The sequence below is a fragment of the Mustela nivalis genome (genome assembly GCF_964662115.1).
Source record: "Mustela nivalis genome assembly, chromosome: 3".
NCBI classification, from domain to species: Eukaryota; Metazoa; Chordata; class Mammalia; order Carnivora; family Mustelidae; genus Mustela; species Mustela nivalis.
The window spans coordinates 123932746-123951846 of NC_139022.1; the positions used below are offsets into that span (position 1 = coordinate 123932746).

General features: G+C 41.3%; 1 protein-coding gene across 9 annotated transcripts in view; it reads right to left on the reverse strand.

The window, feature by feature from the left end:
- TENM2 (teneurin transmembrane protein 2) overlaps window positions 1-19101 on the reverse strand; it is a 1882184-nt gene that overhangs the window by 280955 nt on the left and 1582128 nt on the right. For all 9 annotated transcript variants that reach the window (XM_082724104.1, XM_082724103.1, XM_082724105.1 and 6 more), the window contains one exon: window positions 18680-18914. In XM_082724104.1, the coding sequence (XP_082580230.1) occupies window positions 18680-18914 (235 nt within the window). The remainder of the gene's footprint in view (window positions 1-18679; window positions 18915-19101) is intronic.

The window sequence follows — 19101 nt, forward strand, 5'->3', positions numbered from 1 at the left end:
CCTCGAAGATGCCAACCTTCTCTGAACCTCAGTGTAGTCACAATGTGTTTCCATGTTCTCAGGTCCTTCAAGTCTTCCCTCAAAGCTCATTTTCTCAGAAAGCCTTCCTTGATCAGCTTTTTATTATCCTACGTTGGCCAAGGTTATGGCTCAGGAGCTGCCCACCACCAATGACTGGTTGTTGTGGGAGGTGGAGTGATGGAGCTGGTATGAAGACCCTGGTGGCTCAGTAGTTAAGTGTCTGCCTTTGGCTCATGTCATGATCCCGGGGTCCTGAGATGGAGCCCTGCATTGAGCTCCCTGCTCGGTGGGAAGCCTGCTTCTCCCTCTCCCACTCCCCCTGCTTGTGTTCTCTCTCTCACTGTCAAATAAATAAAAAAATCTTAAAAAAAAAAATGCAGGCTTCTCATCTGCTCCACACTTAGCCTTTGAGTACCTCTTTCCTTGCTTACCACCTGCTTCCCTCCCGTGGCACATACTTTCCTTGAGAGCCCAGATTTAGTCTTCCTTACCACTGTATCCCCAGCCCCTGGAAATATGCCCGGCACATGTTTGGTGCTCGATCCATTTTTAGCAAGTGAACAAAAGAACGAACTGATCTAGAATTTGAAAACTTTTCTATCTGTTCTCAGATCCAACACATCTATTTATTTATCCTGTGGTGTCCTCTTCAAGGGATGCCCTGTCACTCTGGGTTTCGAGATTTTGGTAAACAAGACCATGTTCTCATTATGCCTACACATGGTTATTTTAAATCCTTTGAGAAACCCGCATCTTTCTATTCTGAGGAGGCTTTTTGGCACATTTTAATGAGAGCCTTTCCATTTTCTTGATCTTTTAAGTTGGAATTCTCCTCCGCTTTTCTGGCATTCTTGAGACATGTCACCTATAACCGCATGGAGTATCTCCATGAGAACTCACAACAGTCTACGAAAATAGTGATAGTGCACTTTTGGCTAATTTCTGGGGTTCTACTCAATGACGCTGTGCTTTTTGCAGCCCTCCCCTCTTCTCTTTCCTCAGTGACCCAATAGACATACATGTTCAGGCATTAGTTTACACTAATCTCAGGGCCAGTTTCTGGTTTGTAACCAGGAGCTCAGAGATAATCTTCCTACAAGACTAGAAGGATTTTTTTTTTTTTTTTTTTTTTTTTTGTAAATGTACTTGCTCCTTATCTGTCACTTCTCTGCCCCCCTACAGAGCAGTTTATCTTCATAGGTTTGGTATCTCTGCAAACATAAAGAGTTCATGGTGCATTTTCTCTTCCAAATCACTTTTAAAAGAATATGAGAATAGTTTTCATCTCTGAAAAATCTTATGTATACGCTCCTCCACCCAGAGGAGAATCCATTTATCTTTCTTTACCCTCCCTCCCCCTCTGTGACAAAAGAGTCCTGTCTCCTACGCCTTTCTTTATTTCCTTATCTTTGGTGCTTCAACAGAAGTCTGATGGGTTGAGTTTACCATGATGCTCAATGGGGATCATGTTGACAATTCCAGATGGTAATATCCTGCACTCTTGGATCCATTTATCAGTATTAATCAAATCACATGTACTGGTATTTTGTGTAGTTCCTTCAGAGTTAACCATTCCAAACCATGTTTTAGAAACAGACATTTTTTCTTAATTTTTTTTGGGGGGATGGGGTGGGGGAGAGATCAGAGCAAGAGATGGATTCTCTAGCCTATCTTATTGCCTCTCCCTTGAGTAGACTTTTCATACCAAGGGGGGATATACTTATCCTCTAGTTGTTTTCCTTTAATTAATTAATTTATTAATGAAATTGTTTTCCTATTGAGGTGAGATTCACATAACATAAATTAACCATTTTAATGGCATTCAATACATTTACAATATTGTACAACTACCTCTATTTTGTTCCAAAACATTTTCATCATTCCAAAAAATCAAAATGCCATTAAATCAAAAAAATGCCATTAAAAAAGGCAACCATCCCAAAAGAAAACCCTGTACCCATTAAGTGGTAATTCCCATATCTCTCTTCTCCTACTCCCAGCTCCTGGTAACCACTAATCTGATTTCTGTCTCTGTGGATTTTCCTATTATATATATTTAATATATATACATATATATATTCATTTATCTATATACATATATATTCATTTCTCTCACTTTGCATAATGTTTTCAAGTTCATCTCCATTGTAGTATGATCAGCACTTCACTCCTTTTTAAGGCTGAATACTATTCCAATGTGTATATATGTATGTGTATGTGTGTCATATACAAAATATACATATACCACATTTTGTTTATCCTTTCATAAACTTTATTAAACTATTTTGATCTTTTGGTTATTGTGAATAGTGTGGCTTTGCACATTTGTGTAAAAATATTTCAGCACTTATTTTCAATTTTACAGGAGATATACATAGGAGAATTGCTGGGTCATAGGGTAATTATATGTTAAAACTTGTAGGGGATCCTTTAGCTGCTCTCAAAATGTAGAAAATGATCAACCTTGAACTCCTCAACAAGGTCAAACTCGGGTCAGCCCTAAACATGTTACGAGTCTCCTTTCATCCTACCTGCGTTACGAGATTGTTTTTAGAAAACTTCCAGCTTACTGGACCACAAAGCATTGTCAGAGGGCCTAGTAGCAGTAGTTACAGAAAGAGTAATAACACTTCCTAGCTTACAGAATGTTTTTAACATGCCAAGTCAACAGGTTCTCATTTTAGGATAGGGGTTTTAATGGAAAACTACTAGGGTTTATATCCTAGGAATGGGATCTATCCATGACATTTTTTTTTTTTTAAGATTTTATTTATTTATTTGACAGAGAGATCACAAGTAGGCAGAGAGAGAGGAAGGGAAGCAGGCTCCCCGCTGAGCAAAGAGCCCGATGCGGGGCTCGATCCCAGGACCCTGGGATCATGACCTGAGCTGAAGGCAGAGGCTTTAATCCACTGAGCCAGCCAGGTGCCCCCTATCCATGACATTTTTATAAAAAATTTTGTATTGTGAGTACATATTCTGAGCATTGTATTATAAATAGTACTTCCTCATCAGGCCCAAATACTGCAGAACCCGATGAATGAATCTGAGCATGGATGAATTTCTAAAGTTCTGGTGCTTAGAGAAAATTATGTTTTATCTTAGAAGGCAAATTCAGAGAGTCTTTCTCTAGCAAGGGTTTGGAGAAATCCTATTTCCTACTTCCTATTTCCTCTTTGTTGTGAGATCAAAGAGGGTCTAAAATATTAGATCTTGAAGTATCTTCTTTGAATCACTGAGTGTATTTGTATATTACTAGCTTTAGGTGGTGAAAGCATATAATGATACTCGGGAAATCCTGGAGTAAAAAGAATTTAGGGGATTACTACAGGATCTTCACAAGTCTTTAATATCTTAAATATCCCAGTACTCTACATATAACATTTATCATTCTGCTTATTTGGTCATGTTAGTTTTATACCACCTACTTTCCTAGGCTTAAAACCAGTATTCCATAGGGGTATATGTTTGAGAAAGAAAATTCTAATTCATTTCCCTATATTTTTGAATGATTACACTAAGGCCCAGAAAGAAATTAAAAGCAAACCAACCGGGGTGTCTGGGTGGCTCAGTTGCTAAGCATCTGCCTTCGGCTCAGGTCATGATCCCAGGGTCCCTGCTTGGCAGGAGGCCACGTCTCTCTCTCCCACTCCCTCTGCTTGTGTTCTCTCTCTCACTGTGTCTCTCTCTGTCAAATAAATAAATACAATCTTTTTTTTTTTTTTTAAAGCAAACCAACCAAACCACCAATAATGGTTATTTCCTAGATTTTTGTAGGTTCTTCAGACCTACTGGGAGGATGGTGGGAAGGAAGGAGGGGGTGATGGAAGGGAGGGAGGAGGGTAGGAGGAAAAGAAGGAAGCTATATTATGGCATAAAAATGAAAAGGGACAGATAAAGTATTTTATGGGATTTCTTCAAGGCTTAGAAAGAAAAACAAAACTGATATACTGGAATTCTTGCATAGCTAAGAATAATTCTTGAGAGGGAGAGAAAATCTTAAGCAGGCTCTATGCCCAGAGAATAAGCCCAATGTGGGACTTGACGTCAAGACCCTGAGATCACGACGGGAGCCTAAATGAAGAGTCGGACGCTCAACTCCCTGCACTCCCCAAGCAATTCTAGATGTGGGGACCAGCGGAGGAGAAGGAAAACAAAGGACAAAGAAACAACTATTCCTCATTTTTGTGTGTTAGGGATTTTCTTCCACATCTATAGTGTGTAGAGATTTCTAACATTTAAGTTTGGGGTTCTGTGGCTTTTGTTTATTCTTAACACTCAAATATAGTTATCGTTAATACAATTTCTTTTCCCATTTGAATTTATATCAGACCCTTTGAGACAGGAGCAAGTTTACAAAGACCTATCAGTGTGTTCACCCACATTTCTTTCTATGCAAAATATACACAGGTACAATGTTTTCTTCTTATTTAGCACTCTTCTTGAAATGATATAAGAGCTTTTGAGGGATATTAATTAAACTTTAGAGCAACCCCTGTGACATGTGTGCCTGCCTACATATATCTGTTAGACACTTAGGAATTAATTTTTGCAGAAATGTGCCATTTAAGGGTGCTTGTTAGGCTAGCCACAAAGTCACTGACAAGGCAACAAACAGATCCATACATTTCAGTCGTCAAAAAAAATGCCATTAAAAAAGGCAACCATCATTTAGCATCAACACGTAAATATTGCCATGGTGCTTAATATACTCTCAAGCAGGTCCTGCAGTGTCCCTGTCACAAAAACGAGTCCCAGGGAAGCAGGTTCTGAAAGCTTGGCTTCCTTGAAAGGCTCCTGGTTTCCTAAATGCTGGGTTTCCTAGGGCTCCAGGCAAGGCTTTTTAAAAATGCAAGTGTCAAGGAAAACTGTCATGCATGTTTGCCTTAAGTACCCGAAAAGCTTGTCACTGCCATCTTGGAAGTCTTGACGAAGACGCGGTTGGACATGCCAAGGCAGGGTAAATTGAAAGCTGCCTGACAGGGAGGTGCCTGTTAGACTAACAGCCAGGTGCCCGCCTCCAGGCATTTTCTTTGCAAGCGGCAGAATTAAACAAAACCAAAGGAGAGTCTGTCAGGGGAGGCTGTCTTTGCAGACATCTCAGAGGCTTGGACTTGAACTGGGGTCCTTGCCAGCTCTTAGGTTTTGCTTGATAAGAGGTTAAGGGGCTACATGAAACAGGAAGCACAGTCAGCATTTCTGTGAGGGCGGTGGGAAGCCACCGGGAAAGAGCAGTGGATGGAGAGGGCAAAGGTCAAGAAGGAAAAGGAAGGTCAAGGTCAGGGTTAGGCTGACATTGCACCTGCTTGTTCTAGGAGGCTGAACAAGGCAGTGGTGAACCAGAGAACTATTGGCAGCAAGTGAGGTTCAGAGCCCAGTAATCTGGGTGACTTTGGGAAAACGATTTGTTGAATCTCAGTTTCCTCAGGTGAAAACAATGGAAAATGTTGCATAGGGATACTATGTGCATTAAATGGACTCAGCACATTCTTGCCATATAAGGAGACCCCTTAATAAACGCTAGCGTCTACTGTTCTGGAGAGAGCTATCAATGATCTCATAAACTGCCTCTTTGGAGGACAGATCTTTCCTTCTGGTCCCGCCCCCTTTCCCTTCCTTCCTTCCCTTCTCCTTTCCTTCCTTGAACACGAGGTCCTTCGGTTAGCTCGTATGAACTTTTATTTCTTGTCTTTCTGGTGTGTCAGCTGAGGCTTTTCCCACTTCTCACTGCCAATGTGACCATAATACACCTTCACAGGCTCCCCGTCCCACACAGAACAGACCATAAGGTACTTCACTGATCCCAGAAGGTGGCTGTGGCATGGACCACAAGACCTTTCTAGCATTGTCTCCTGAGTTCCAGCCCAGCTGATCAGAATGCTTACACACTCTTGCTTTTCTGGTCTTCTTCTCTTACCTCTTCCTGGAGTGGCCTTTGGATGGGGTATACTTTTCCATCAAAATGGGAATCAGACACTATTCCTTCTGGCTAGGTTTCCCAGACTGGGTAGATGGGGTATCCCCAACACCCTGTGTTCCTGTACCACCCTTTTATAGTGTTTTATATTACTATTAATTATTGACTTAGCTGACTTCTCCCACAAGACCACAACTGTTGGGGGGCAAGGGCCACATCTTTTTGACTTTACCCTCAGTATCTTGCATGGTGGTCAGCCCCTAATAGAACTACCGTAAATGTTGGCTGCATTAAGCTGGAGTCCTATGAACACAGCTGCTAATGGGATTACCAGTGGGAGGTGGGAAAAAAAAAAAATCCTTATTTAGCATAAAATCAGAGTTGCAGATAAAGAAACTATATAAGTTTGGCCTGAGGGCCTCTTATTGACAGAACCCTCACATACTTATTTCACAAAGGGGCTGACTTCATTGCTGGATTTTCAAGCCCTTGATCATAAACACTCTCTTATAATAGTTAGAGCAATGATACTGCTGTACTAGGCATTTCTCCTGGGGACTCAGAAACTTGACTGAGTCGTCTTAGATATTTGTATAATATCCCCGTTAGGTGGATAGAGGCAAGGTAGACACGGAGAAGAGGCAAATTTAAAAATTGCCAAATTATAAATGAGAAAACAAAAGGCAGCAAAAGTTAGGTACGTTGAATCATGTAGGCCAGGTTGTGGCACAATTTGGGAATAAAGAGAAGGGCCCTACAGCTAGAACCACAGGAAGTGAGTGAGTCAGATTTTCCCCACAGCTATGCCTCTTCCTCACACTACACCTGGCACATTAGAAGGGGAGTTGAGTTCCTCGAGTATTCTAGTATTATTTGATACATTATTCCTTGAAAAGAAAGTTCTTTCAATTCTATGTTTAAAATCCAACACCGTAAACTTCAGGGCTCTTATTTTAAGCCCATAAAAGTAAATTCAACCCATTAAAGAAGGAGGAATAAGGAGAGACGGGAGCATTTGAATTGAGATGAACATAATTTGGCATAATCCATCAAAATTTAAAAAGCACATTGTACATACCCTTTGATCTAGCAATTTCTCTTCTAGGAATTTGACTCTTGAACATAATCATGTAAGTATGCAAAGGAAGGTATATACACAAGACTCTTCATTACGGTTTTGTTTGTAATAGCAGAAATGTGAAAGTGATTTAAGGGTCCATAAAGGAGAGATTGGTTAAATAAATTACGACATTTTGGAATATTACACAGACTTTAAAATAAGAATGAGGTAGGTCCCCATGAAATTACCTGACGTGATTTCCACCATATTTCATGAAGATAAAAAAGGAAGTTGCCAAATGGTGCGTATAATACAGTCCCATTTACATTCAACTTAAAAAAAATATATGCTCAGACATCCAAAAACATTTTGGGAAGCCTAAAATAATAAACCTTCAAAAGAGATTTCCTTGAAAATAGAAGGGGAAGGGCAGGGAATATTCCTTTCCATTTTCTAACTTCTTAGTTGTTGAATATTTTTACCAAGAGAATGCATGCATTTTGTAATATAGGAGTGGAAAGACCAAATCTATTGCAATATGGGCTCTGATCTTTGTCTAAATTCTTGACAAATCTTTTGTGGAAGGAAATGGAGAAAAGATTCTGTGCAGAGGGAAGAGGCAACAAAATCCCGTCATCGTGCTGGGAACAGTGAAGCACGGAGAGGTATGCTTGAGCTACAGGCCTGCTTTATCTCACTACTTGGACATTTAGAGTGGGAGGCCTTCACTGGTCATCTGGGTCTCACTCCCCTCACATAAATAGATACTGGACTGTACTAGGTAATCTTAACATGGCCTCCAGCTTGAAAGTATTGCCTCTGTGCTGCCAAATGATTTCCAGTTCTCTTAAATGATCAAGCCAACCTCATTCATGTTTACCTTGACTCCTTCTCCTGGTCTGCCTTCTAAGGTAGTGTTCAGAATTAAGAGATCAACTTCCCAGAAGACGGCATGTTCTTATTTCTGTATTCTAGTCACCAGACCCTTTCTTCTCGGTCTCTTCCTCTCTGACTCTGACTCGCCCTCTGTGCCTGAAACAGCCTTTGGCTTTAGCTCTGTAGCAGATTCTACAATTCCTCTTTCCCAAACTGAAGGGTACCATGAACCTGAGGTGCATATTAGAGGCAGGACACGAGGAGGCTGCTCCCTACTTGCCTATTTCTAGACAAGGCCAACAATGGGGAAGACTCAGAAAATGACTCAGAGTATGTGTAGACACACATGGACTGTGTCCTTGCAACTTGTCTCCCAGTCACATCATTATTATGAAGTTGTAGGTGGGTTTAAACGTATGTGTGCTACCTTTTCCCTTATGACACTGAGTTTGAGTATTTCTAGTAATGCCACATTAAATCACAGGGGTGTAAATAGTGGTGGACATAATTACTGACATTAGGATGTGTTGCATATTAGGACAAAACTTTTTGTCTAATTAAATGTAGAACTATTCAATTGTCACCTACACCATGGTCCATTGTGGAGATGACTGACCCCTGCAAAATGTCCTACCTACGATTTTCACCATAAAGAGGATAAAAGGCATTGCCTAGAACAGGAACTTGCAGCATGGAGTTAAATGGTTTCCATTCATGGTTTTATTAAAAAAGCAAAACCAAAAATTGTCCAAAGCAATTCAATTTTATAAAGGTAAAACTGCATCCTGAGCCATTTTCAGGAGAATGGGAAATGCATCGAGTTGTTTTGAGTTAACTTTCTCATCATGAGCCCTCGTAAAGAGCACTGGTTAGTAAGACAATAAATGAGCATGTTTTAATTAGAAAATGTGGAATCCAAGCAGTTTTGCAGGAAAGAAGATGATAGCTTCAAAGAGACATCAGGAGACTAATAAAAGTTAAAATGCATTAAGTGGCCATAGTGAACTCAAAGGTAAAGTTGTGGGATGTTTGAGAAGTGAACCAGAGAGGGCAATGAATCAGAAGGGGATGGAAATTAGTCAGTGGAACTTATTCTTTCTACTTCATATTAGAATCAGCTGTAAACCCCCTTCTGTGCCCAGGCAACTGAGATAACCTGATGCCCCTAAAATTTTCCTACTCCTCCATCCTGGCTAGAACTGTGTGGGCCCAGAGGAGAAAATCACTATCATTGGGCAATGTGAGAAGGTAGCTAGGGCTAGGAAAAAACTAGCATTGAACTTGATTTTATTTTATTTTTTGCCAGCAAAGCCTCCATTTTATGGTCTCCTAAAATCATGGTGCTCAGTTACGACCATGACATTCTTCATGCTATGCTACTCTACATGGGTGCGTGATCCAGGTCTAGCCAATCAACACGGTCTGTTCTCTAGGTCTTGGGGAATGGGTCCACTGTGGGTATGTGACCATTGTTGAGTTCAATGAAAATTTAATTAAAAGAATGTTGTTGAAATATCAGAAAGAAGACTTCCTTTTTCTGTTAAATTTCTAAGGTGTGAGAACATAGCCTGAAGTTCCAAGAAAGATCTTACAAATTAAGAACGATGGTGGGAAAGAGAGAAAAGAGAAGCTGAGGGACAGATTCCTAATGCCTGAGTTTCTTTTCATGAATCCAGTTCTTCCAGAATCTTGAATCTGTCTCAGGCCCTTCATCTCCCCAAGTTTCCACCTCCCAACATGCCAAAAAAAGGACAATAATATCTATCAGATAACATAAAGTGTCTATTATGATACTTGGCACAAAGTAGTTATTCAAGGGATGATGATGTCTAAAAATCAAAACCGAAGGGAATGTTCAGTTGTTTCCAGGAAGTGAAAAAATATCTAATCAGGCTACAATGGCTCCTCACGCAGATTCTGAAGTCTAGAAGCTGAAGAAGATGATCTTTGCAGTCCCTTGTCTTTGGTAAACTACTGAAGGACACTCATGTACCAAGAGAGAACAGCTCAAAGCTGAGGAAAAGACACCCACAAAACCTGGAGATTCAAAGCACTGTCCTACTCCCAGGGGGCTCTCATGTTTATTCTCATGTTCCTGAGGCCAGGGTGGGGTAGATTTCTCCAGGTCCCGTCAAATGCTTTAATAGGGTCCAATATCACCTTGTGCCCTCTTATCCATGTTCTCTAGTAGAGAAAGTCTGGGTTGATAAGAGATCAAAAAGTCACTAAGATTAAGCTTTCCATTTAAAATTCTTATCCAAGAAGAGCAACATCTTCCACCTTCTTCTAAGTGCAGAATTTTAAATCCATTTGTTCAAATAATTTTTTAAAAATGAGATTTTAATCATCGTATCATTGGTGTGTGACATCTTTACCAGAGGACTGAATGTGGAGAAATGGACTTATGAATGTTTGTACCCAACCGAAGCTTTAACAAATTACAACACAAATTCAATACAATCTCACAAATGAAAAAGAAGGGTTACCCATTCTCTTTTGAAATATAAGGCAAGGACAGTTAAAACAACGATGAAAGAAATTGGGAGCATTTTCTGATTGTTCAGTCATTCTGGCTGAGAAGCAATTCTTTAAGGGATTTAAAAATACACAATTTTGAGGGTGAGCCTTTGTGGTTAGCATTGTCATGACCTCTAAAAATGATTATTTGCAAACATGACTCATGACATAGCCTGAAATTGTTTGGTGGGTTTTGGAGGGAAGAAACCTGTCTGAGAAAAAGTTTCTTCAACCATCTCCTGTAATCTAGAGTACTCAACCCCAGGAGAGGGACCTGGCTGAGAGCCTTGTACAGGACTGCAATTCTGGGGACACAAAACTCCACTTTACAAAGACAGGCAAGGTGGAGGCTAATAAATCAAAGGAAGCTGCAGAAAAGTTGCAGAGCCTACTTCCCCTGCCTGGGAGAGCTGGGAATGCCTTATCTGGCCTCTGTGAAAAGAAAAGGATCATTGGGGAGCCAGAATTAGAAAAAGACTTGTGCTTCATCAAGTCTCTCCCTGTCTAAGCCAGATAAAATAGCCTCTGGGAAGGCTTCAGGAAATGCCCCAAGGGAGTGACAGCTGATTTTAGCTGAATGGGTGAGAAAGCACAGACAGAGATGGAAATACTTGGCTTTTTTCGACTGGCGAACTTAACCCACTGCATTTACAGACTTGGGGCAGAGGCTTGTGCTTACAAGGCATGACCACGAGGTGGCCTCGATCCGTAATTGGGTCCCCATCATCCAGGTTGCAAGGGACAGCCTTTTAAAAACGTTCTCTTACCTAGAACCTTAACTGTGGTTAACTTACAAGTAAAAAGTTCAAGTACCCAAAGCTTAATAAACTTAATTAGACTCTAGTTTTATAGCGGGAACCGAATTCGAAAAGGACAGCCTCTCCTTGGATACCTGTACCTTCAAGGACGCTTCCCAATTTGCAAACCATACCAAGAGTAGGCTGGAGTGGTCCTAAATAAGATGTAATGCTTGTTTCTTTCTTAATGCACCTTGTAATTTGCACACGTGTCACACCACTTTATTTATTTTCTTATTAATGGGTTTGAGTGTGTTTAACACCACAACCCATAAATTGCTGAGCAGTAGCTCGGCGTAGGTTCTCTCTATTTTCCTGCCAATTGTCAGAAAATGATGTGGGGTACGCAGGTGCCTCTTCTAACCTACTTTCTCTCTCCCTCCCCACCCCTTGCCTCGATCCAACAACGAACTCCTTGTCTCCATCTGCCAAGAAAAAATAAAAGACACAGCCTCGTTTCTCATTGGAGAGCTTGCCTATTGAGCAGCTCAGTTATTGAGATTAATAAGCTGCCAGTTTCCAAGGAAGACTATGAATACTATAAAATTAAAGTGCACTGCAACGTGAAATGCTGCTGGTGGCCAGGCGGGATCACCATGTCAAAAAGGCAAGGTAAAGCTATAAAATAAGGCTGAGCTTGAAAGGCTAACCTAAAGGTCTCATTAATTTCCATGTTGCCTCTGATGAGAATTTAGAGGGGGCATAATGTTTTGCAATATGGAGAAACCAACCTGCCTATTGATTTGAAAAGTGCTTGAATGCATTGGGTGCACCCAGAATGAATTCTAGTTTTAAACTTCACTTAAACAGACACACACACACACACACACACACACACACACACACACACACAACCAAACAGGTTACCTTGGTTTAATATTCTCAAGATCAAGCTTGTCAGTGATTCTGTCAGAAAATTAATCCATAGGTAGAAAAATCAATCTGAGAACAAGTTTGGAATAGTCTTTGGGCTCAGCATGGCAAGGATGTTTCAACAATCTTGTTGCTTCTCTGTGAGAACCTTATTTACCAAAGGTCTTGTGTCTTGATTCCCAAATACGCACTACCAATAAAGCATCCAGATTAGGCTACGATGACTTCCTCACAAAGACAAAAAGTGTGTTTTCTGAAATTCTGAGACCAAAATTAGATTCTTAAAATGCTGCCCATCAAGCCCAAGGTACTCCTTTCTTTAGCAGAGCCCTTACACGACTTCCTGCTAACAGGAATAATCATGGTACTCTAAGTATGACCAAATGGTCAGCCAGGGTACCCCTAGCGGTTTGGCTTTCTCCTGTTAATGTGGCAAAGCTCTGTGTGGGAGAGAAAGATTCGACAAATCACAGAGCTGAGGAAGTAGGAGGGCTTTGATTTCTGCACTGTCAATTTGCTCTCGCATTTTCTACGATGCAAAGTATCTGTCATGAGCTCACATGGAACCTATGCTGTCCGGGGCCATGGAGTGCCGAAGCCTCAGACCCACCACACTGGTTGCCACCAGCCTCAAAGAGCTGCAAAGAGGAGTCCCTTACCTCTTGCTTGGCTGATGATTTTGCCAATGGCTAAGGCTCTATTGTGTCACAGGCTGGAATTCAACCCATAGATCATTTTTTTTTTTCCTTATGTCACTTATCACGCATTGACTTCACCATTTCCATGGCCTGGCAAATCAATCTTCTGTTTGCCATCAGAATAAGCATAGCTTTGTTTTGTTTTTCTAGTTCCAAAAGGCACTACTATAGGGTGGTCAAGAAAATGGCACTGGTAGTCAGACCCAGTTCAAATCCCAGCTCCGCCGCTTACTCATTTACAGATCTGTACATAACTTCGTTTTCCTGAGCCCTCAGTTTCCCTTCATTTAAGATGGGGATAAGTAACATATACCCACCAGAAGTGTTAAGGGGTTAAATGGGATAATGTACGTAAAAACTAAGTGCCAAGCAAAAAGCATTTGATAAAGAAAAATTGTTATTTACAGGCATATATGATCATGTAGAGTAAGTGCTAAATTGAACAAAATTTCTGGAGAGTTATTTTTAAAAGAGAAAAAAAATCTATTGCTGAGAGCTTTGAACACACTAAATATGCTGTTATTTGTAAATGGATGAATTTCCATGTTACATCTATTATCTTGGAATCAAAATATTTAGAATCCAAACAGCTACACTTAAGTCTCACTGCATCATAGATTTGACGTGTCTGAAACGGCACTTCTGTTTTCTGCCACAAAACTGGTTCCTTCTTTGGGAAATGATATCACTAACCAGCCACCCTCCTAGGTCAAAAAGCTGGTAATTGCACCCTCAACTGCCTAAGCCACACAGGATTCATTCCGACCGATTCAAAATACACTTGACATCTATGAATGTTCACCTTCTTGCCAGAAATGGGTAGGAGAAAGCAAATATGAGGCTACTGCTGCCAGACCCCAGCGGGGACCATCTTAATCATTGCAAGATTCTCTAAGCTGGATCTCTAGACTTGTTCTACCTTCCACCTTACCCCCAGTCTCTTGGCCATATGGCAGCTTCCAGAATTCACAACAACAACAAAAATATTATTTTATTGTTTTATTTTCCCATTTAAAATGCTGCAGTGACTTTTCATTATTCTTGGGCTGGAGTCCAAAACCCTTCACCCAGCCCAGCACTCTGCAGCACACTGCCCTTGCCTGCCCTTCTAGCTTGCTTTCATTTCTTGGCATCCTAGTGCTCCTCTCCCCAACAGATCATTGTTTTTGCCATCTAGAACATTCTTTAAGTCTAATTAACACTTACTCATCCTTAGGGCTCAGCCTAAACATCCATTTCTCACGCATCTGACTTCTCTATATCTCACATGGCACATATTCCCCCTCATCGGAGCAGAAGGGGCATGTGTATAATCATTTGTTTACATCCGTCTACACCCAGCCTGGAATCACCATAAGGGCAAGGACTTTGCTTTTCTTCTTCACTGAGGGCTCCTTGGTGCCTGGCGCATGATAGGTTCTTACAGATATTTCTTGAATAAATAATGGATGGCCGTCTTACAAAGCAACTTGCAAACTTGTTTGTAGTGTGAGGGTCTTGATGTTTAAAGGGAAGGCTTCTGGAATTGAGGATCTGATGGAGATTTTTGTGTGTGTTTATTTTCTGTTTCCCTTGTGTCAAAATTTATAAAGATAGAAAAGGTATTACTGAAAAAAAAAATCAGAGCTTCTGGTATTTCAGAGAAAAAGTAAAATCAGGGGGACATTTTGTCCTGCTTTGGGATTCTCTTTAGTGACCTGCTGCTAAGAGATTGAGAGAGAGAAGCTTGCTTCAGCAAAACACACAGATGAAGGAAAGTTAGTCATCAAACTACTTTATACTGTTTTGGACAAGAGAAGCTGACTTCAGAAACTCCCCAAGAAACTGTTGGCCAGGAAGATCCCCGAATTTGCTGCTGTCAGGAGAGGAAAGAGTAGAGAGGTGCTATCAACCAGCGATTACCCATGGATTTACTTCTAAGACCTAAGTAGGTGGAGAAAAACATGGTGATGGAGTGATTTTGTGACACACCATATTGGAGAAAGACAAAACAGACTGCTTGCAATTAGTACCTCTGCCCTGAGTTTGTTTTTCCTTGGATTATGTTATGGTTTATACATGAATGGACTGGTTTTGGTGGTAGATATTTATATGCATTGGTCCTTTACATGATTAACAGTGCTATGGAACTTTCATTGTAGGCTTTTTTGTCTTCTGTTAAATTGAAATTTGTACAGTCCTGTTTTCGGGCTATGTCTCCTTCATCAGCACCTTTAATTCTACTTGCCACAGAAAAAAAAAATGGAAAAAAAGCACAGTCCAGAGAAGATGTAACATGCCTCATTAAGACTGATGGGAACATCAAAAAGCAATGCAGAGAGGCCAAGGTTTGTTCCTCCCTCGTCTAAAGAAACACGCTGGACTTGGCATAGAGTCTCCGGGGGTGGTAGAATGCCTGCTCATCACCTTCCAGGGTTATGAAATTCTTCCATTACACCTAGAAGTCTGTATTAGGGAGAGTAAAGGTGGTGAGGCTGTTTGTAAATTTCCACTGCATTTTCGAAATTGCTGACTACATCACAATCAGCCTCCACAATGACCTGCCTTCAATGGTTCTCTCTCCTGGATGTAGTTAATCAATCCTTATTTGGTATAAAAATAAGAATGGGAATCCCAGCATGGCATCACGCCCCTAAAAGAACAGCTCCGGACCTACACTTTCTCTTGTGGATAAGAAAAGGATCCGATGAAACTCACCATGTTTCAGCATTTGCAGGAGTGAATTTTTTCAGTTCTACAGTTTCTAAGACTATATTAAAAAAAAAATAGGGGATGGGAACAAATAATATATCATAATCTTTGAAGTCTTTCTACTTATCTACTAGACAAATTCTTATCCTTCTTCTAAAATCCAGCTTAAACCGACCCTCAGCTGTGAACTGTTTCCTGCTCATCCTGGGAGAGTTAATCCCTCCATCCACTGTACAGTGACCTTACACTTCCATTGCTGTACACGCTGCACTATCCTTTTGTTTCTGTACCTGTCTCTTCCTTTGGGTTGTGTGAGCTTTAAGGGCAAGATGCCTGTGTTACCCATTATCTTCCTGGCACCTGACATCGTGCTTGGTATACATGAGGGACTCAGTAAATATTTGCTAATAAGAGACTGAATGAATAATCTTTTTAAAAGAAACACAAAGCCCAATAATTCTACTAATTACTGCTGAAGTTTTCATATATGAGACTAGACGCACACCCAAGTTATACGTATTCATGAATTCCATGAACAGAGTTTCAAATATCTGCTGACTTGTGCTCCCTGGGCTTGACTTCTGGTGACCTCATGATCCCAAGGGCCTCACAGTCTCTAAACTTCGGCCCTTGAATGTGCTGATCAAAGAACATCCAGATGTTGCCCTTGTTTGATTTTCCCTTGTGACTGACTTCAACATTTTGGCAATCCCATCTACTCTTCAAGCCTTGTATTTAACTTGCCTCCTCCAAAAGCACCACTGAGAAACCCTAATCCTTGGAGAAAAGACAAATATCCAAATGGTCTGCAGAAGGACTCTACAGATCAGATACAAATTCTAGGGAAGCTTACTTCAGAAAACCAGGAAGGTGACAAGCGTGGCTCTGCTGGCCCTCTCTACCAGATTCTTGTCAAGATAACACTTGACTACAAATGGTTTTATAAAGTAAATCTCCTGGAGAGCCAATTATTTTCCTCAGAAGCTGGGAGAGGGGAGACAGTTCATGCAGTATATGCATTCTAACCACCAAGGGGAGGCTCTCTGTGAGAAGCAAACACTCTGATGGAGTTTGCCCTGTAAATGTAACAGTTAGGGCAATAAATGTAGTTTTGTAGTTACTCATCAGAAGAAATCTTGGCACCTTATTTTATGTGTGGAAACCACTATAGTTCTGTTCAAAGTGGCTCAAAACGTCCCATCTCCCTGAAGTCTTAGACCTCTTGCAAGTTATTTTGCCCTTTGACATCCAGATCGTCCATCTTTAAAATGGTGGAAATAATGGTTCCTTCCTACCTCACTGTATCTCTTTCAGGCTCTTATGAGAAAACACAAGTAAAGAATGAATGCCAGCCATATACAAAGTGCATGGTGAAAACTGGTGATTAATGATGATGGTGGTCCTATTCCTTCTGCTCGTCCCCTCCTTCTCTTTCTACAAGAGCTACTACACTTCTCTCTCCCTTTCTCCTCATCATTTTCCTTCTTCCCTCTAGTCTACTCTATGCAGCCTCAATGGCCAGAAACTCTTTTTCAAACAATGGTCTATTCATATAAAAAGAAGCTAATGCCCAACAAATTCGATGGCAGAAGGAGGAAAAAAAGAAAAACGTATACAGCCTTAAAGATCATCATCGACAACAACAACAACAACAACAACAACAACAAAAAGATCATCATCGACTATGGGATATCCCGATGGACCAGTCACGGACCAGTCACGGACCTTTGCCTGGAAACTTTCTGGCAAAGCTGTTTATTGACAGGTTACTATATCAGTGCAGATGTTTCAATATATCTATTACATATAATATACGCATATAGTTTCTACTGACTTAACATATTTTATGCCTCAGATTAAGACTATAGGCATGTGTGGGGCGCCTGGGAGGCACAGTGGGTTAAAGCCTCTGCCTTCAGCTCAGGTCATCGTCCCAGGGTTCTGGTATTGAGCCCCGCATCAGGCTCTCTGCTCGGCGGGGAGCCTGCTTCCTTTCCTCTCTCTTTCTGCCTGCCTCTCTGCCTACTTGTGATCTCTGTCTGTCAAATAAATAAATAAAATCTTTAAAAAAAAAAGACTATAGGCATGTTTAACAATAACCTATAATCAGAGAACAAATTTTATTTAAGTTTAAAGTGACCACAATGACAATAGTACACATGTTATCCAAAATCTTTTTAAAACAACAACAACAAAAAAAATAAGATAAATGCTATGGCTTACATAGTTGCTTCCAGCTGCGTGCAGAAAATTCGCTGGCCATTACCGGAAAGATGACAGATTCCTGTCATATTTCCTCAAACGTAACTTATTAAAGTTTAAAAACTTAAGTGGGAACTTTTTGGAGGGTCAAAGTGAAGCTTCTGCTTTCTCCGTTTCTCTTCGTGGCTCTTTCGGACAAAGAAACAAGAGTAACCGGAGCCTCCAAAGCCTGAAAAGGGTGTGGGTTTGGAGCACAAGGGCCGTTCCCCATCTAGCAGCCCACCCACAGCCTTCCCGGCCATTCGGCCCCAGCCGGCTGCACTGTCACCCACACCCCCTCTCTCAGGGCATCAAGGTGAGCACGGTTTTGGAGCACGAGGCGTGAAGGTAAGAAAGGGACTGAAGCAGAGGCAAAACAACACAAGGCCAGACCTGGAGATCACTTTGCAACTCTTCACTCCAACCTAAGTGCTGCCCCTTTTTTCTTGTTTGTTTTTGTACATTCTTGTTTGCCCCTCAGGCATCAAGCTGTTAGTGTGTACAGGAGGGATTAACGTGAGACGGTATGTTGGATGAAATATAAATTAAAATTATACTTCTGTCAGTCTGGAATCAGGGATTGTTTCTCAAGGTCTCCCCAAACACTTAATTTCAAATGAATCTTCATTTATTACTTCAGGAAAGGCCAAATGCATAATTTATCAGCAGCTTTCAGTCAATATACCCTTATAAGCATGTTTCCCATGAGCCTTTGAGTAAAAATATGTTATGCTAATTCTATTAGTTGGGTACACAAGAGCTGTCTAAGAGAGTAAACAAGCATTAAAAGGAGACACATGTGAACCAAGAAATACCTATCAACCTACCATCCAGGGTTGAATTACCAAGGGAACAGCAAGGAAGTGGTAAACTCGTCCTGTTATTTAAACCAAGACTGTCTCCCCGACAGGAATCCCGAGCCATCCTGTGGTGGATCGTGCGGGTGGCTCTGAGAGGGCAACGGGCGTGACGGGCAACGGGCACTTACCGGGTCTCTAGCGGCACGTTGCTGTTTAGCACCCAGCTGTCCTGAAGCTGAACGGACTCTGGCGTGGTTGCTAGGTCATTGGGTGCGGGAGCTGGGGCGTGGATCTGGCTCCGCCGGTTGGTCAGTGAGTTCCTGTTGAGGGAGTTGGCAGACGAGTGGTGATGGGACAGAGTGTGGTTGTGAGGGGGAGGCAGAGGGGGCCTCAGAGTCGACTGGCTGTGGTGGTTTGGAGGACCTGGAAAGAGAGGAAGGAGAAACGGCCATCAGGGACTGCAGACTCTAGCCGCCAAAGCTCTGCAAACCCACGGAGTAGAGCCTAGAGCCCATGCCTCTATGTGGGTTAATTTCTGAAAGTCACAGACTAGACACATAGATAAGACTGCAAATGCCTAATTCCAAGGTTGGTTACTCATATGTAACAT